This window comes from Bidens hawaiensis, unplaced genomic scaffold, assembly GCF_021521415.1.
Source record: "Bidens hawaiensis isolate Kalapana, Puna unplaced genomic scaffold, B.hawaiensis_p1.1 tig00048862_1, whole genome shotgun sequence".
NCBI classification, from domain to species: Eukaryota; Viridiplantae; Streptophyta; class Magnoliopsida; order Asterales; family Asteraceae; genus Bidens; species Bidens hawaiensis.
The window spans coordinates 44,321-60,236 of NW_027498727.1; the positions used below are offsets into that span (position 1 = coordinate 44,321).

At 40.1% G+C, this 15,916-nt stretch overlaps 1 protein-coding gene across 1 annotated transcript; it reads right to left on the reverse strand.

Moving 5' to 3' along the window:
* LOC143597695 (uncharacterized) lies at positions 1-15,215 on the reverse strand. The gene is made up of 12 exons (XM_077076120.1): positions 15,150-15,215; positions 14,995-15,070; positions 14,747-14,858; positions 13,059-13,146; positions 12,253-12,352; positions 11,945-12,072; positions 11,412-11,854; positions 11,110-11,291; positions 10,348-10,528; positions 10,120-10,258; positions 479-605; positions 1-305 (listed from the first exon to the last, which is right to left on the reverse strand). Exons 1-12 carry the CDS (start codon positions 15,213-15,215, stop codon positions 1-3), a joined length of 1,947 nt encoding a protein of 648 aa, XP_076932235.1.
* Between the last annotated feature and the right edge of the window lie 701 nt (positions 15,216-15,916).

Consider the following 15,916-nt stretch of genomic DNA (forward strand, 5'->3'; position numbering starts at 1 on the left):
TCAGAAGAGTGCTAACATACGCTCATTAATTTCCTGAACAACCTCATTTAAAGGTGCCAATAGTGCCCGATCTTGAAAGTAAGTAACTTCGTTGAATCTGTCTAACATGTTAGGATAGACAAACTGAATTAAATCACCAATTGGATCTAATGAATTCAAAATTAGAAGATCATCTGGAATCTCAACAATTGACTCTCCATCATTTGGACCACCAACGTTCCCTTCACCTATATCCAATAGCCAATCAGCAAACTCTTTGATCTCTTCAAGATTTGAGGTCCACATCCAACTGTAAGCCTCATGTTCTTTGTAAGTTTAAGTAGTTTACATTTTGACCAAATGTACGAAGAATTTATAAAAGCATTTACAAATTCACTTCTAGTACCGTTTGTAACAACGGGCAAAATCTGTCGGAAATCACCACCAAAAACAACCACCTTACCTCCAAATAATGCTTATGAAGTATTTGCGGGATCACCTGCCATAACATCTTTTAACGTCCTGTCCAATGCTTCAAATGCGTGCTTATGAATCATGGGCGCTTCATCCCAAATAATTAAGCTTGTCTTTTTCAATAATTCATACACGTCTGTATTTCCCTTAACCTAATATGAAAAACAAATAAAAACATGATTAATGCAACAAATGTATATTAAAATTGAAATTCAAACATATGAAATTGAATATTGAGAACAAAATATACTTATAATATTTGTAATTGGACATTTTTGTTAAGTCAATAGGGAAAACAAAAGGTGTGAATAAGATTCCAATTAGGAGATATAGTGTATGATAAATAATACCGGGCATTGAGAATCTTCAGTTAGATTAATCGGAATCAGAAATCTTGAGTGGGCTGTTTACCACCCTCCTGTAACACCCCGACCAAAGGCGGATTATACATCGGGGCGCCACATATTGTTTCATTACTCGTGACACTATTGGGTGTCAATATTTAATAAATATATTCATTCGCGCACGCGCAACGCAATCGCGAGATAACATAAATCAACATAAATCAATATATTATAAGGCAAAATATTCGAACAACAATAACTTGTCTTGATACATTTTAATCTAGGTTCAAAAGTAAAAATCGTCCTACGTGTCCACAAGCTCCAAATGTAGCTACCGCAAACCTGAACATGTGTTAAAATAAAACGTCAAACACTTGCGTGTTGGTGAGAAATCAAGTTTAATAGATAATAGGTAACAATAAATCTGCGCGCAACACGTGTATGTCTGGTGTTTAACAAGGGTGTAATCAGATTGTGATCAAGCCTAAATAGATCATAGTTCATAGTTCAATCCGTGCTCCCAAATGAGCACAAAAACAAGAAAACATCTGTGCAAGTGTAAACAAAGAAAACCGTAAACGATAGGTCTCCCGTGTTCATCTAATGGATCCATGAAAACTTCGGAATAGGCCGAACAAAGCGGTTAATGATACACACATACAAATAAACAGCCAAGTAAACGTCCTCAACACATGGGATACTGCGCGACTAAAGTTCATAAACAAGTTTAAGACTCTAAGTTTGTATGAACACATGAACATCCCAAAACATTAAAAATAAAAAGGGATTAGGTACGAGATTACTCACTTGATAAACGGTGCGGTGTAAGATAAAGCAAGAATCAACTTTAAACAAGCACAAGTTAACCTATAAATAAGATTATTGTTTTAATGATTTGTTTTAAGTCTTGATTATAAGTTAGCATAATTAATAAGTAAATTATTATATATAATATATATTACCGGAAAAGCAGGGCAGAACAGGGAGGAAGACGGAGGCAGAGAGGGAGACGGCTGAGGAAGAACAACGGCAAGGAGCAAGAGAGAACAGGAGAGTTTAAGTGCTTTGTGTGTGTAGTGTTAGGAAATTAACATTATTATTTATAGGGAAACCCTAGGAGACATAAATCCAGAAAAAGGGGAAAAGATTCCAAGGCAAACAGAACAAGACAAACCAAAAGATAACAAAAGATATGACGGCTGCAGGAAAAGAGAAAAAGCAAAAGGGAAGACTGACAGGGAACAGTAAACAGGCATGGGAGGTGTCAGAAAAGGTACTGGTCAAGCATGGGAAAAGCAGATCTCAAAAGATAATGTCAGTCACTTTTCCTGCCAACCAATGGGGTTGGGGCGCATGCTGCGCCAAAAGTGGCTTTTCAGACATAAGACAGGTTAGGTCAACAGCACAAAAGATAAGATATCAAAAGCAAAGAAGCAAGTTAAAACAGAAGAAAGGACACAAGACAGCGCGAGAAAGCTGCGCGCGCGAGAGGCTGCGCACACGAGAAGATTGAGCGCGCGAGGGCGAAGGCAGACAGAACAAACCTTAGCGCGCGCCGCGGGAAGAACTACAAATTCACAGCGCGTCGCGGGAGGATCTACAATTCTTAGCGCGCCGCGCGAAGAACTATAGTTCTTAGCGCGCCGCGGGAAGAACTACAGTCCCTAGCGCGCAACGCAGGAACAGTCAATCTTCACGCAGGCTTCCTTGTAAGGAGTCTAGCGCGTGGAGCTGCGCAGACAACCTTAGGCGGGAAGAAACAAAGGACAAACAAAGAGAGAAGGGGGGGGGGAGGTTCAAGGCTTAAGGGCGGAACGACGACAAGAGAGAGAAAGAGGCGGGACGGCAACAAGAGGGAAAAGAAGGCGGAGAGAAGAAGAGGGACGGGACGGCGGAAAGGAAGAGAGAGGGAGAGGCGGGAAGGAAAATATTATTAGTAATATATATATTTTAAATGTCAAGTTTTAAAAGAAAATAATTAAATTTTAAATCATAAAAAGAATTGGATCAGAAAACGGGTACCTGGATCGGGTCGGATCGGGCAGATGTCACAGTCTCCCCTACTTTAAGAAATTTCGTCCCGAAATTTATCTCGAAGTAGGCTGCGCAGAGAACAGGTGCGGGTACTTGATCTTCATCCGATCTTCCCTTTCCCATGTAAACTCGGCTCCGCGCTTGGACTCCCAGCGAACTTTCACGATAGGGATACGACTGCGCTTGGTTTGCTTAACCTCGCGATCCATAATCTCAACAGGCTTCTCAACGAAATGCATGGATTCGTCAACTTGAACTTCATCAAGTGGAATGTGAAGGTTCTCGTCAGCTAAACATTTCTTGAGATTGGATACATGGAACGTTGGATGCACATTGCTGAGCGTGGGCGGCAGGTCAAGTCTGTAGGCAACTTTTCCCACACGCGCGAGAATCTTGAATGGCCCAACATAACGAGGAGCAAGCTTACCTTTCTTCCCAAAGCGGACAACACCCTTCCAGGGCGACACTTTGAGGAGAACAAGATCACCAACTTGAAATTCGAGAGGCTTCCGCCTACGATCTGCGTAACTCTTCTGTCGGCTTCTGGCAGTCAGCAGATGATCACGGATCTTGGCGATTTTATCGGTTGTCTCTTGAACAAGTTCGGGTCCTGTGATTTGAGCTTCACCCACTTCGCTCCAACAAATCGGGGAGCGGCACTTACGACCGTAAAGTGCTTCAAATGGGGCCATACCGATACTGGAATGATAGCTGTTATTATAAGAGAACTCGATCAAAGGCAGGTGCGAATCCCAATTACCTCCAAAATCAAGAACACAAGATCGGAGCATATCCTCAAGAGTTTGAATAGTTCGCTCAGATTGTCCGTCAGTCTGAGGATGATATGCAGTACTCATGTTCAAGCGAGTTCCTAGCGCAGATTGGAGAGATTTCCAAAAGCGGGATATAAAACGGCCATCGCGATCGGATATGATGCTCAAAGGAGTACCATGACGGCAGACAATCTCCTTGACATAAAGCTGCGCAAGATGCTCAACACGGTAGTTTTCACGAATGGGCAGAAAGTGAGCAGACTTAGTCAAACGATCCACTATTACTCAAATGCTATCATGTTTGCTTGCTGTCAAAGGTAACTTGGTAATAAAGTCCATCGCTATACCTTCCCATTTCCACGTAGGAATTTCTGGTTGTTCGAGCAAACCAGATGGGCGTTGATGTTCAGCTTTTACCTTAGAACAAGTCAGGCATTTAGCTACGAACACAACAATATCCTTTTTCATACCGGGCCACCAATAAGTAATGCGCAAATCCTTGTACATCTTATCAGCGCCGGGATGAATAGAATACCGAGATTTATGCGCTTCACTCAGGATATCAGCGCGAAGATTCTCATCAAAGGGAATCCAGATGCGATTTAGATAGCAGAGAATTCCACTCAGATTAGGAACAAAATGAGCTTCCGCGCCACACGCTAACTCGGGGCGAAGGTTGCCATTACTGATGGATGCGCGCTGCGCGTCACGAATGCGCGATCCAAGGTTGCTTTGGATCGGCGCGAAGTGAAGCTGCGTGCGCGGCAAGATACAGTTAAGCTGGCTGGGTTTTCGGCTGAGCGCATCGGCTACCACATTAGCCTTACCAGGATGATACCGGATCTCACAATCGTAATCGCTGAGTTCGTTCCATCGGCGTTGCCTCATGTTGAGTTCCTTTTGATCAAAGATATGCTGAAGGCTTTTATGGTCAGTGTAGAGGATACACTTAGTACCATAAAGGTAGTGTCTCCAGATCTTCAAGGCAAATACAACTGCGCCTAGTTCGAGGTTGTGAGTTGTATAATTCTTTTCATGAACCTTGAGTTGCCTTGATGCGTAAGCGATAACCTTGCCTCGTTGCATAAGAACACAACCGAGACCTTGGTTGGATGCATCGCAATACACGACAAAATCTTCATTACCCTCAGGTAGCGCAAGAACAGGAGCTTCACACAACAAACGCTTGAGCGTCAGAAAGGCTTCTTCTTGCTTCGAGCCCCAAATATACGGTTTACCTTTGTGCGTTAGAGCTGTTAAAGGCAATGCGATCTTTGAGAAGTTCGAAATAAATCGCCGGTAGTAACCAGCTAAGCCCAAAAAGGAACGGATTTCGGTAGGAGTGGATGGCGTAATCCAGTTCTTGATTGCTTCAATTTTGGATGGGTCGACATGAATACCCATCTTGTTAACAACATGGCCAAGAAACTGTACTTCATCCGACCAAAATTCACACTTGGAGAGTTTGGCAAAGAGCTGCTCGGCTCTAAGCTTTTGCAACACCAACCGAAGATGTTGCTCATGCTCGGCCTTGGTTTTGGAATAAATCAGAACGTCATCGATAAACACAATCACGAATTTATCCAAGAAAGGCCTACACACCCGATTCATTAGATCCATGAAAACAGCGGGTGCGTTGGTTAAACCGAAGGACATGACCAAGAATTCAAAATGGCCATAGCGAGTACGAAAAGCAGTCTTGGGAATATCTTCATCGCGGATGCGCAACTGGTGATAGCCAGAGCGGAGATCGACCTTGGAAAAACAAGAGGCACCTTGGAGTTGATCGAAGAGGTCGTCAATACGCGGTAAGGGATACCGGTTTTTAATGTTGAGCTTGTTCAGCTCGCGGTAATCAATACACATGCGAAACGAACCATCTTTCTTTTTAACGAACAACACCGGAGCACCCCAGGGCGAAGAGCTAGGGCGAATGAATCCTTTAGCGGTCAACTCTTGAAGTTGACTTGCCAATTCTTGCATCTCAGCGGGTGCAAGACGATAAGGAGATTTGGCTACGGGGGAAGCACCAGGGACAAGATCAATTCGAAACTCGACTTCACGAGCGGGAGGGATACCAGGAAGATCATCGGGAAAGACTTCAGGGAAGTCACGCACAACGGGGATATCGCGAAGTTTCTTCTTTCCTTCATCGGGTTTGACCACATGGGCTAAGAATGCGATACACTTCTTCCGCATGAGTCTTTGGGCTTCGGCGCAAGACATAAGCTTAAGACCACTGGAGGGTTTCTCGCCGTAGACGTGAAGATCACCGTTTTCTCGAGGAATGCGAATCAACTTCTTGGCGCAAATAACTTCGGCGCGATTATGCGAAAGCCAATCCATACCAATGATAACATCAAAACTTCCAAGAGGCATGGGGATGAGGTCGATTAGAAAATCGTTTTCGTTAAGGTTAAGCGTGCAATCTTTAATCACGGAGTTAATTAAAACAGTTTCGCCATTAGCCAATTCAACTGAAAAATTTTCTTTTAAGTTATCGCGCGGTCGCGCAAGCTTCTGCTCAAACGCGCGAGAAATAAAACATCTATCGGCGCCAGTATCAAAAAGTATGGATGCATAATGTCCGTTAAGCAAAAATGTACCATTAACTACGTCATTATTCGCTTGCGCTTGGTGCGCGGTTATGTTAAAAGCTCGTCCGCCGCGTCACTTGGTTCGAGATTTGGTTCACCGGATTCGCTTGCGTAATCTGAACTTGTAGTCTCGGGCACGCGTTCCAGAAATGACTGGGATCACCGCAGTTAAAGCACGACCTGGGTCGTGGGTTTGGGTATGCTGGTTGCGGGTTCTGCGGGTAGGCTGGTGGTGTTTGCGCGATGGGGTTGGCGGGAGGGACTCTACAGTACTCAGCAGAGTGACCAACGCGGCCACATCGGTTACATTGTCGACACGGGGTTTGGGTTGGGTGGTGAAGTCTACAGGTTGGGCAAAAGGGGTGGTTTCCTGTGTAAGGTTTCTTAGTTGGCGGGGCAGGGAGTGCGGGATTGGTTAGGGCATAGTTGTGGACTATAGGGGGAGTTGGGTAGGCTGACAGTGGGTTAGGAGCGTGTACTAGGGGTTGGTAGGCGGGTTGTTGGACAATGGGCGGGTTGGTAAGCGCATAGGCTTTGCGCCTGCGCTTGAGGTTGTTACGGTTTGAGGGTTCTGGTTTGGTTTCTGTTGGTTCTGGGACAGTCTTGGTGGGTTTGGTCCTTTCTGTTCCCCGCAGGAACAGGGTTCCTGCCCTGACATGGTTGTCGCTGAGCACAGCGGCCAACTCGATGGCGTCAGAGAGGGTTGCTGGGTTTCTGGCCCATACAGAATCTTGAATTTCCATGGGGAGACCCCCAAGGAATTTCTCGATGGCTCGGCGGGAAGGGGTAACAAGGTGAGGGACTAGCAGGCTTAGTTCATGGAAACGCGTCGCGTACTCGCGCGCTTCGCCACTGTATTGTTTCAAGTTCCAAAATTCTTCCTCCAGGCGCTTAACTTCGTTGGGAGGGCAGAATTCTCGCGTCAGAATTTCTTTGAATTCCTCCCAGGGCATGCTAGAAGCAGCCTCTGCGCCACGCGCATGAGCTACTCCATTCCACCATGTAAGCGCTCTAGATTCCAGGACACTGGAAGCATATAGGGTTCGTCTGTCAAGAGGGCATTGGGTATGGAGGAAAGTGTTTTCAATCTTCTCGAGCCATTGGAGCATCACGGTGGCTCCTTCAAGCCCTGTGAATTTCGGAGGGTTACCCGCATTGAAGGATTTAATGTTGTAACAGGAGGAGTTGGGATTATTTTGGTTTAAGGCTTGGGCTATCGCGGCGGCCATTTCCTGGGAACGTTGCAGCGAACGTCTGCGCGAGGCTTCTCTCCTCTGATGACGGCGAGATAGCGGAGGCATTCTATAAAAGTTTTAGTTTTGTTAATATCTTAGCGCAAAGTATAATCTTATAAATCTTGGTTTCGCGGGGTTAGATACCATCAACAGTTAAAGTAAAACATGAATTTGAATGCAAACTTAGTACAGATAACAAATTCGAATCGAGAATCGACAATTCATGTATCACCATGACTTTCCGAATTCTCAATTTAAAATGACTAGTAAACGAGTATTGGAGATTGACGATTCATGTATCACCATAACTTTTCAATCCTCAATATAAAATATACAAGAAAATGAGTATTGGAGGTCGACAATTCATGTATCACCATGACTTTTCAAGTCTCCAACCTCAGAACATAATCGTAAATGGAATTTGAAAATCAACTATTCATGTATCACCATGACTTTTTGGATTTTCAATCCCAACAAACGAATATGTAAGTAAAATCAATAAAAATCGAAATTCAGCAAAAATCGAAATATCGCGAAATAAAACATAAAACCATACGCTGCGTCTGCGCAAGCATATTTATAAATAACGAGTAATTAACAATAAGCGCGCAAACATGAGATTTCTCCCATGCGCGAGAAGGGACTCTTAGGTATCCTAGGCCGTTACGTCTAACCACCTATCCTAAAGTCAACGAGCTCTGATACCAATCTGTAACACCCCGACCAAAGGCGGATTATACATCGGGGCGCCACATATTGTTTCATTACTCGTTACACTATTGGGTGTCAATATTTAATAAATATATTCATTCGCGCACGCGCAACGCAATCGCGAGATAACATAAATCAACATAAATCAATATATTATAAGGCAAAATATTCGAACAACAATAACTTGTCTTGATACATTTTAATCTAGGTCCAAAAGTAAAAATCGTCCTACGTGTCCACAAGCTCCAAATGTAGCTACCGCAAACCTGAACATGTGTTAAAATAAAACGTCAAACACTTGCGTGTTGGTGAGAAATCAAGTTTAATAGATAATAGGTAACAATAAATCTGCGCGCAACACGTGTATGTCTGGTGTTTAACAAGGGTGTAATCAGATTGTGATCAAGCCTAAATAGATCATAGTTCATAGTTCAATCCGTGCTCCCAAATGAGCACAAAAACAAGAAAACATCTGTGCAAGTGTAAACAAAGAAAACCGTAAACGATAGGTCTCCCGTGTTCATCTAATGGATCCATGAAAACTTCGGAATAGGCCGAACAAAGCGGTTAATGATACACACATACAAATAAACAGCCAAGTAAACGTCCTCAACACATGGGATACTGCGCGACTAAAGTTCATAAACAAGTTTAAGACTCTAAGTTTGTATGAACACATGAACATCCCAAAACATTAAAAATAAAAAGGGATTAGGTACGAGATTACTCACTTGATAAACGGTGCGGTGTAAGATAAAGCAAGAATCAACTTTAAACAAGCACAAGTTAACCTATAAATAAGATTATTGTTTTAATGATTTGTTTTAAGTCTTGATTATAAGTTAGCATAATTAATAAGTAAATTATTATATATAATATATATTACCGGAAAAGCAGGGCAGAACAGGGAGGAAGACGGAGGCAGAGAGGGAGACGGCTGAGGAAGAACAACGGCAAGGAGCAAGAGAGAACAGGAGAGTTTAAGTGCTTTGTGTGTGTAGTGTTAGGAAATTAACATTATTATTTATAGGGAAACCCTAGGAGACATAAATCCAGAAAAAGGGGAAAAGATTCCAAGGCAAACAGAACAAGACAAACCAAAAGATAACAAAAGATATGACGGCTGCAGGAAAAGAGAAAAAGCAAAAGGGAAGACTGACAGGGAACAGTAAACAGGCATGGGAGGTGTCAGAAAAGGTACTGGTCAAGCATGGGAAAAGCAGATCTCAAAAGATAATGTCAGTCACTTTTCCTGCCAACCAATGGGGTTGGTGCGCATGCTGCGCCAAAAGTGGCTTTTCAAACATAAGACAGGTTAGGTCAACAGCACAAAAGATAAGATATCAAAAGCAAACAAGCAAGTTAAAACAGAAGAAAGGACACAAGACAGCGCGAGAAAGCTGCGCGCGCGAGAGGCTGCGCACACGAGAAGATTGAGCGCGCGAGGGCGAAGGCAGACAGAACAAACCTTAGCGCGCGCCGCGGGAAGAACTACAAATTCACAGCGCGTCGCGGGAGGATCTACAATTCTTAGCGCGCCGCGCGAAGAACTATAGTTCTTAGCACGCCGCGGGAAGAACTACAGTCCCTAGCGCGCAACGCAGGAACAGTCAATCTTCACGCAGGCTTCCTTGTAAGGAGTCTAGCGCGTGGAGCTGCGCAGACAACCTTAGGCGGGAAGAAACAAAGGACAAACAAAGAGAGAAGGGGGGGTTCAAGGCTTAAGGGCGGAACGACGACAAGAGAGAGAAAGAGGCGGGACGGCAACAAGAGGGAAAAGAAGGCGGAGAGAAGAAGAGGGACGGGACGGCGGAAAGGAAGAGAGAGGGAGAGGCGGGAAGGAAAATATTATTAGTAATATATATATTTTAAATGTCAAGTTTTAAAAGAAAATAATTAAATTTTAAATCATAAAAAGAATTGGATCAGAAAACGGGTACCTGGGTCGGGTCGGATCGGGCAGATGTCACACCTCCAATAACAAAGAAGCGATTCCGCTTGAAGCAACGTTCAATACAACTTCTCCTTTAGACCTTATGGAAGCAGATAAGGTTTTCCATAAATACGTTTTGCCCGTACCACCATAGCCATAAACAAAAAATACACCGCCTCTTTTAGCAACCAATGAATTCATTATTTCATTAAAAACACCTTGCTGTTCATCCGTTAACGAATTAAAAGGATGATTAATTCGTTAAACATGGTTTCGGTGTCATAAGAAAGTTCTTCAACCATCAATGGATTAGTTGCTCTAGAAATAGAATCCTTGTCTGGAAAAAGCATCTCCTTATACCTTCTGAGAGTTGAGTTATTAGAAACCAAAAATTTTTCAATTTCAAGCAATGCTAGGTTCTTTAGTTGTTCTTCGTTAAGACTCAACTCTGCAAAAATAAAATAACATTATGTGTTCAAAAAAAGTATAAACAAAAATTATTAAAAAAAACATAGTTGTACACTAAGAAAATGGATTAAAATTTTGTAAATCGTACCCGGATTATTGTGATCCTTTTGTTGTTTGTATAGAATGCCGTCAACTAAATGTTGCCATGTGCTTTCTCAAACAAAATGAGGTCTAGATAAACCGTATGTAATCAACATTGTAGCAAATAAATGTCGAAGATAATAACCGGTAGAAGTATAACTTGCTTCTTGAATGGCTTCTATATACTCTTTGTCGTCATCTAAAAGGCCTCTTCTATAACATGCCTCTCTAAAAGTATCACAAACAACTCCATCAACTGTTCGAATGTCTTCAAAACATTTAGGACCTTTAACCTTATTTAATAGAATTCTTAGGTAGTAAGCTTCATCGAACGCGGGTGGAACAACATGAACTCTCCCTACTGCAAACCCCTTTTTTCGCAACTCCCATTTACGTTGTTTTTTTTTTCATACAAACTTTGTTGGAAACTCAAAGTGAGATGGCTCGCAAACTCGTACTTCTTATTACACTTAAACCAACCAGTAAGCATTGAAGACGCATTAGTGGTTTTGTTAAGTACATCTTCAATATCATCATCATCAGCACCATATATTACTTGGTGTTCACCAGGTAAATGAAAAGCGAGCCTCATAACTGACGGAAGCCTACAATGCACATCAAATGCAAATATTCTCCATGTGGCTTCGCATGCCGAAACATATCTGCAGTCATAAAATGCTTTAATTTCGTCCAAATTAGGATCTTAGTTATCAGAATTTGTATTTTGTACAAGCGAAATTGTCGCTCGATCTGGACCCTTATTAATGTATTTAAACAAATACTTGATTGACCCATCTTGATTGCACCACTCGACGTTTATATGGGCTTGAAATTTTTTTAATAGAGTCTTGTTATAGGGAACAACACTTCTATTATCTAAATTTATATCTGACTTAACAACATATTCTCCATTATCTCTTCTTTTGTAGACAGGAAAGCCTTCGGAATCGATACTTGTTTCATTTTGAAATCTTTTTGGAAAATTCTTGGAACATCTTTTATTAACCATGCAGGTGCATTTAGGGTTAGCCTCACCACATGGACCGTGAATCATGTGATTAGATACAAGCTTGTATAGCTCCGGTTCACTATTCTTGTTTGGAATTTCAGCAGAGATAAAATTATCTATCAGTTGTGGATTAAGAATCTTGCTTTCTGCATGCATAAACATGCAAATATGCGCGTGAGGTAACCCCCTTTTTCTGAAATTCAATCGTGTAAACAACTGCAAAAAAAAAAAGAAAAAAATCTATTAAACAATGACTTTTTTAATATTTAATAGTCATAATATAAAAAGGATGTTACCTGCTTGAACCTTTCCAAACGAAGACTTTTCCTTCAACTCTTTAATCATTGAATCAAGCTTGAGCTTAAAAAGTCTGCATAATATATCAGGTCTATCCTCAGACTTTAAAGTAGCATCTTTAAGAAATCTTTTCACTTCTGGCCAATTGGGATTACATGTTATAGTTATGAAAAAATATGGATAGCCATACCATCTACAAAGGGTCATAGCATCTAGATAATTTTGCATCATATATAGTGCTCCCCCGGTAAATGAGGAAGGTAGAACAACACGCTGACCAACCGTAGAAAGATCACCATTTCTGGTTGATTGAATACCTCGTAAACTTTCGTACGTATCACACCTAAGATCATGTTGTTTAGCATGAATATAATGTAACCTTTGAGCCTCAATCATGGTATATTCGTCAACTAACATCTGCTAAAACAAACGCCTACCATTTAACGTCACTGAAAATTTATTTGGCCTATCTTGAATCCGATATGCAAAAAACTCACGCATTGTAACCTTCTTACGTTTGGCTGTAGATGAAGACGTAACATTTTTATGAAGTATGTTAACCTGATTACTATCCTCACTAAAACATACGACCTTCAAAGTCTTCACATGGGTGTTTGGTCCCAACACCAACTTGTTTGGACAATCAATTACTCTAGAGTTGGAAGAATTCAAACCCACGCCGGGATTCACAATTGTTAGAGTAGAGTTTTCGTTCAAAAACCTTTTGAAACGAAAAATGTCGGGTTTGAAAACCGAAGCTTGCATTCTATTCTCCTGTCATGTAGAAATTAGAATGATTGATGATAAAAAACAATCGTATAAATATAATTTCCTTTAATTTTTCTTAACCGAAAATAAAGATATTTGGAGTAATATGATTTGCATTTGGATTATATGTAATATGATTTTCAATAATTATGATTAATATTAGCCTTAATATTTGCAGTTACTATTAAATTTACAATACATATTATGAAATATATGAATTGTTTAAAATTTGAATTTTGAAAATATTAATTAAGACAACCGTTTATTTATGTTATGCTAAAGGAGTTAGTGCAACTTGCCAAAATCTAATACGGTTATGGAATGAGAATGTAAATTCATGTTTTAAGTTGCTGACCTGAAGAAGAAATGTGAGTCTTGAATCCCTGTAAGGTACATGCCTATGCTTCCCATGTGTAACATCCACCAGAGACATTATTACCAGACTGCAACCACAAAAAAATTTACAATATATATTATGAAATATATGAATTGTTTAAAATTGGAATTTTGAAAATATTAATTAAGTCAACCGTTTATTTATGTTATGGTAAACTCTCAAATGCAATCTGTTTACAATTATATTCAATTCGAATCTTTTTTTTTATTTTATCTTTAATACACGAAAATAGAATACCAAAAAGATAGATGATATGCTAAAAGTAGTTATATAAAAACACGCTAATCTAGACACTAAGTAATAAATTCTAGACTCTTAAACTTAACTAAACTACTAACCGGCAAGTGAATCGGTCGACTCTAGTACAGCTAAGTAAGTCCGGATATCGAACCCACGAGACTCTTTAAATTACGTTTACTGGCTAGTTAGACTCGACTACAAAACACGACTTATTATTTATATTTGTTTAAGGGGGTTTTTATTTAAAATACTAAATTAGTACTATAATTAAAACTAATTAAGAAAACAAGTAAATTAAACGAAAACAAAGTTTGTTATGAAAATAAGATGATGATGAGAAAACTACCTAGGCTAGACTCCCCTAAATTTCGGTAATGAATTGACTTGGGAAAATATATAGTTATGGACTGGGATCATAAAATAGACACTTAAAAGAAAAACCAAATAGGACCCCTGACCCTTCTCAAGAGAAAACCTATGGATTTCTAACAAGTTTTAACGCACACAAGTATTAAAAATCAAGTTCGCTTACTCTCACCCAGTTGTTTACAATTTAGAACCTTTATACGAAATCCTACCTTACAGTGCGGAAATCAAAGGCAGTTTAATATATCGAATTGATTCAATAGACAATAATTAAATAATCAAACCTAGACGGACTCCTTACGAAGAACTAAATCTAGCAAGATCAAATAATAAAGATCTATCGATAACCTAGCACCTTACAGCTATTTAGGTTAGCAGCACACTTAGGTTTATTTGATTAAATAGTATTATTCCTATGATCTTATTCGAAATCAATCACAAAATAATCAAAAACACAAAGTAATTGACCTAATAGCAACCTATCATAATGACAAACAATAATCAAGGAAACTATGGAATAATAACAATTAATCAAACAATCCTAAATATCCATACGCATCAATTTAATATAAGTAAACCTTTTACTAAATCATAAAAACCATAACGTAAATAAATCCCAAATCAAAACACAACGTCAAAATAGGTTCATCATAAGCCTAGGCAGTCTATAATGTTTAGCCTAGCATCTTAAAATCAAACAAAACAATAATAGACGAAGTCATGACGAAAATAAATAAGAACGGAAGATTAAAGGCAATAAAACCCGTGGTCTTCGTTCTTCAATGATAAGCACTTTGCCGGCTGATTCGTAGCCTTCAAACCCTCGGAAATATCCTCTCTTGAGCTCCCAAATTCGTCCAAAACGACCAGGGTATTCAGGTTTTCTTTAAGGTTGAGTTTAGAGGTGTTTAAATAGGTTTTCTGGGCCCAAAACAGGTAAAAATCGAAGTTTTTGAACTCAAATCGCCGCCGCGCCGCGCGACGGGGAGCCTGATGTTGGCCGCGCAGCGCCCCGGCAAAGTAGGAGGGGCCGGTCTTACCAGTCCGGTTCAATTCTGATGCGGTCCGGTTCAATTCTGATGCTCTGGTTCACCGGTTTTGCTTGTTTTAGCTCATTTTTCGCTCTTCTTAACCACGATAAACCTCCGGAACCTACATTATTCAAATAAATTAGTAATATACAAATTCTAATAAAAACCGAACGAAAACTAATAAAATATTATATTAAATATACAAGGGATTTATATATATTAAACATTATATCAACAGAGATTTGAATGTGACGCACCAGCAGCAGCAGCAAGTTCCTGAGTTGCAGCCTTCTCAACCACCAGTTCCAGATGCATCACCATCACCAAATCTCTCTATAAACAAAATCAAATTATAAGAATAAGAACTACCAATTTTGTGTAAATAGATCTGTTATTAATGGACGGATATAACCTTTTTTGAGTAAATCCTAACCACGCCGAGCAAAAGATGACGAGATAACCGCAGTGCAATAGACATCTCAGGAAATAAGATTGTATCTGTCAAAAGCAACTGACTAAATTAACGTGCGAAACATTAGGGTTTACGGCGATGGCAAGGTTAGGGTTAAGAGATGAAAGATGATTTGAAGTGTTAAAAAAATCAACGATTAATCAATGAAGAGGAGGGTTTACTGCGATGGCAAAGTTAGGGTTGAGAGAATGAACAGAGTATTGGCTTCTGAAAATCAAACGAAGGATTCTGATGGTTTTGGTTCATTGAACAGCAGGGTAACGGCAGTAAAGAAGTTAGGGTTGAGAGAATAAGAAGTGATGATGTAAAATGGGTATTGGGTTATCGGGTTCCTCTCCACGGGTCGCGTGTGTTTTAATTTAGTTGATTAAAAATAAATGTGAATATGTGAAAACTATAGATATGGAAACTTGCTTATATTGACGCCTATGTGGATAGGCTAGTAGAATGACATGTGGAAGCATCATTTTGCTTTAATATATAAGTAAGAAGTAAGATAGGTGCAATCACTAGTACATTCTGATTGGTCCACGTCACCATCTATAATTATACGAACGTCATCAATTGACGATTATTCTTAAACTACCATTAGAAAAAGTTAAAAAGACACTATTGTTTTTTTTTGTATTTTCTTTAGAATATCTAATTTTGTTATATCATATTAACAGCAGTTTCTTTTGCCCCTTCCTTTGCCCAATTTCACGTCT

Bases quoted from the DNA above. Each gene is read 5' to 3' on its own strand.
- LOC143597695 (XM_077076120.1), bottom strand. From the start codon at position 15,215: ATGTCTATTGCACTGCGGTTATCTCGTCATCTTTTGCTCGGCGTGGTT. The intron at 14,859-14,994 runs GTGCGTCACATT...TGAATAATGTAG, and splicing joins GGAACTTGCTGCTGCTGCTG to GTTCCGGAGGTTTATCGTGG. The intron at 306-478 runs GTGATCCCGCAA...AAACTTACAAAG, and splicing joins GTTAAAAGATGTTATGGCAG to AACATGAGGCTTACAGTTGG.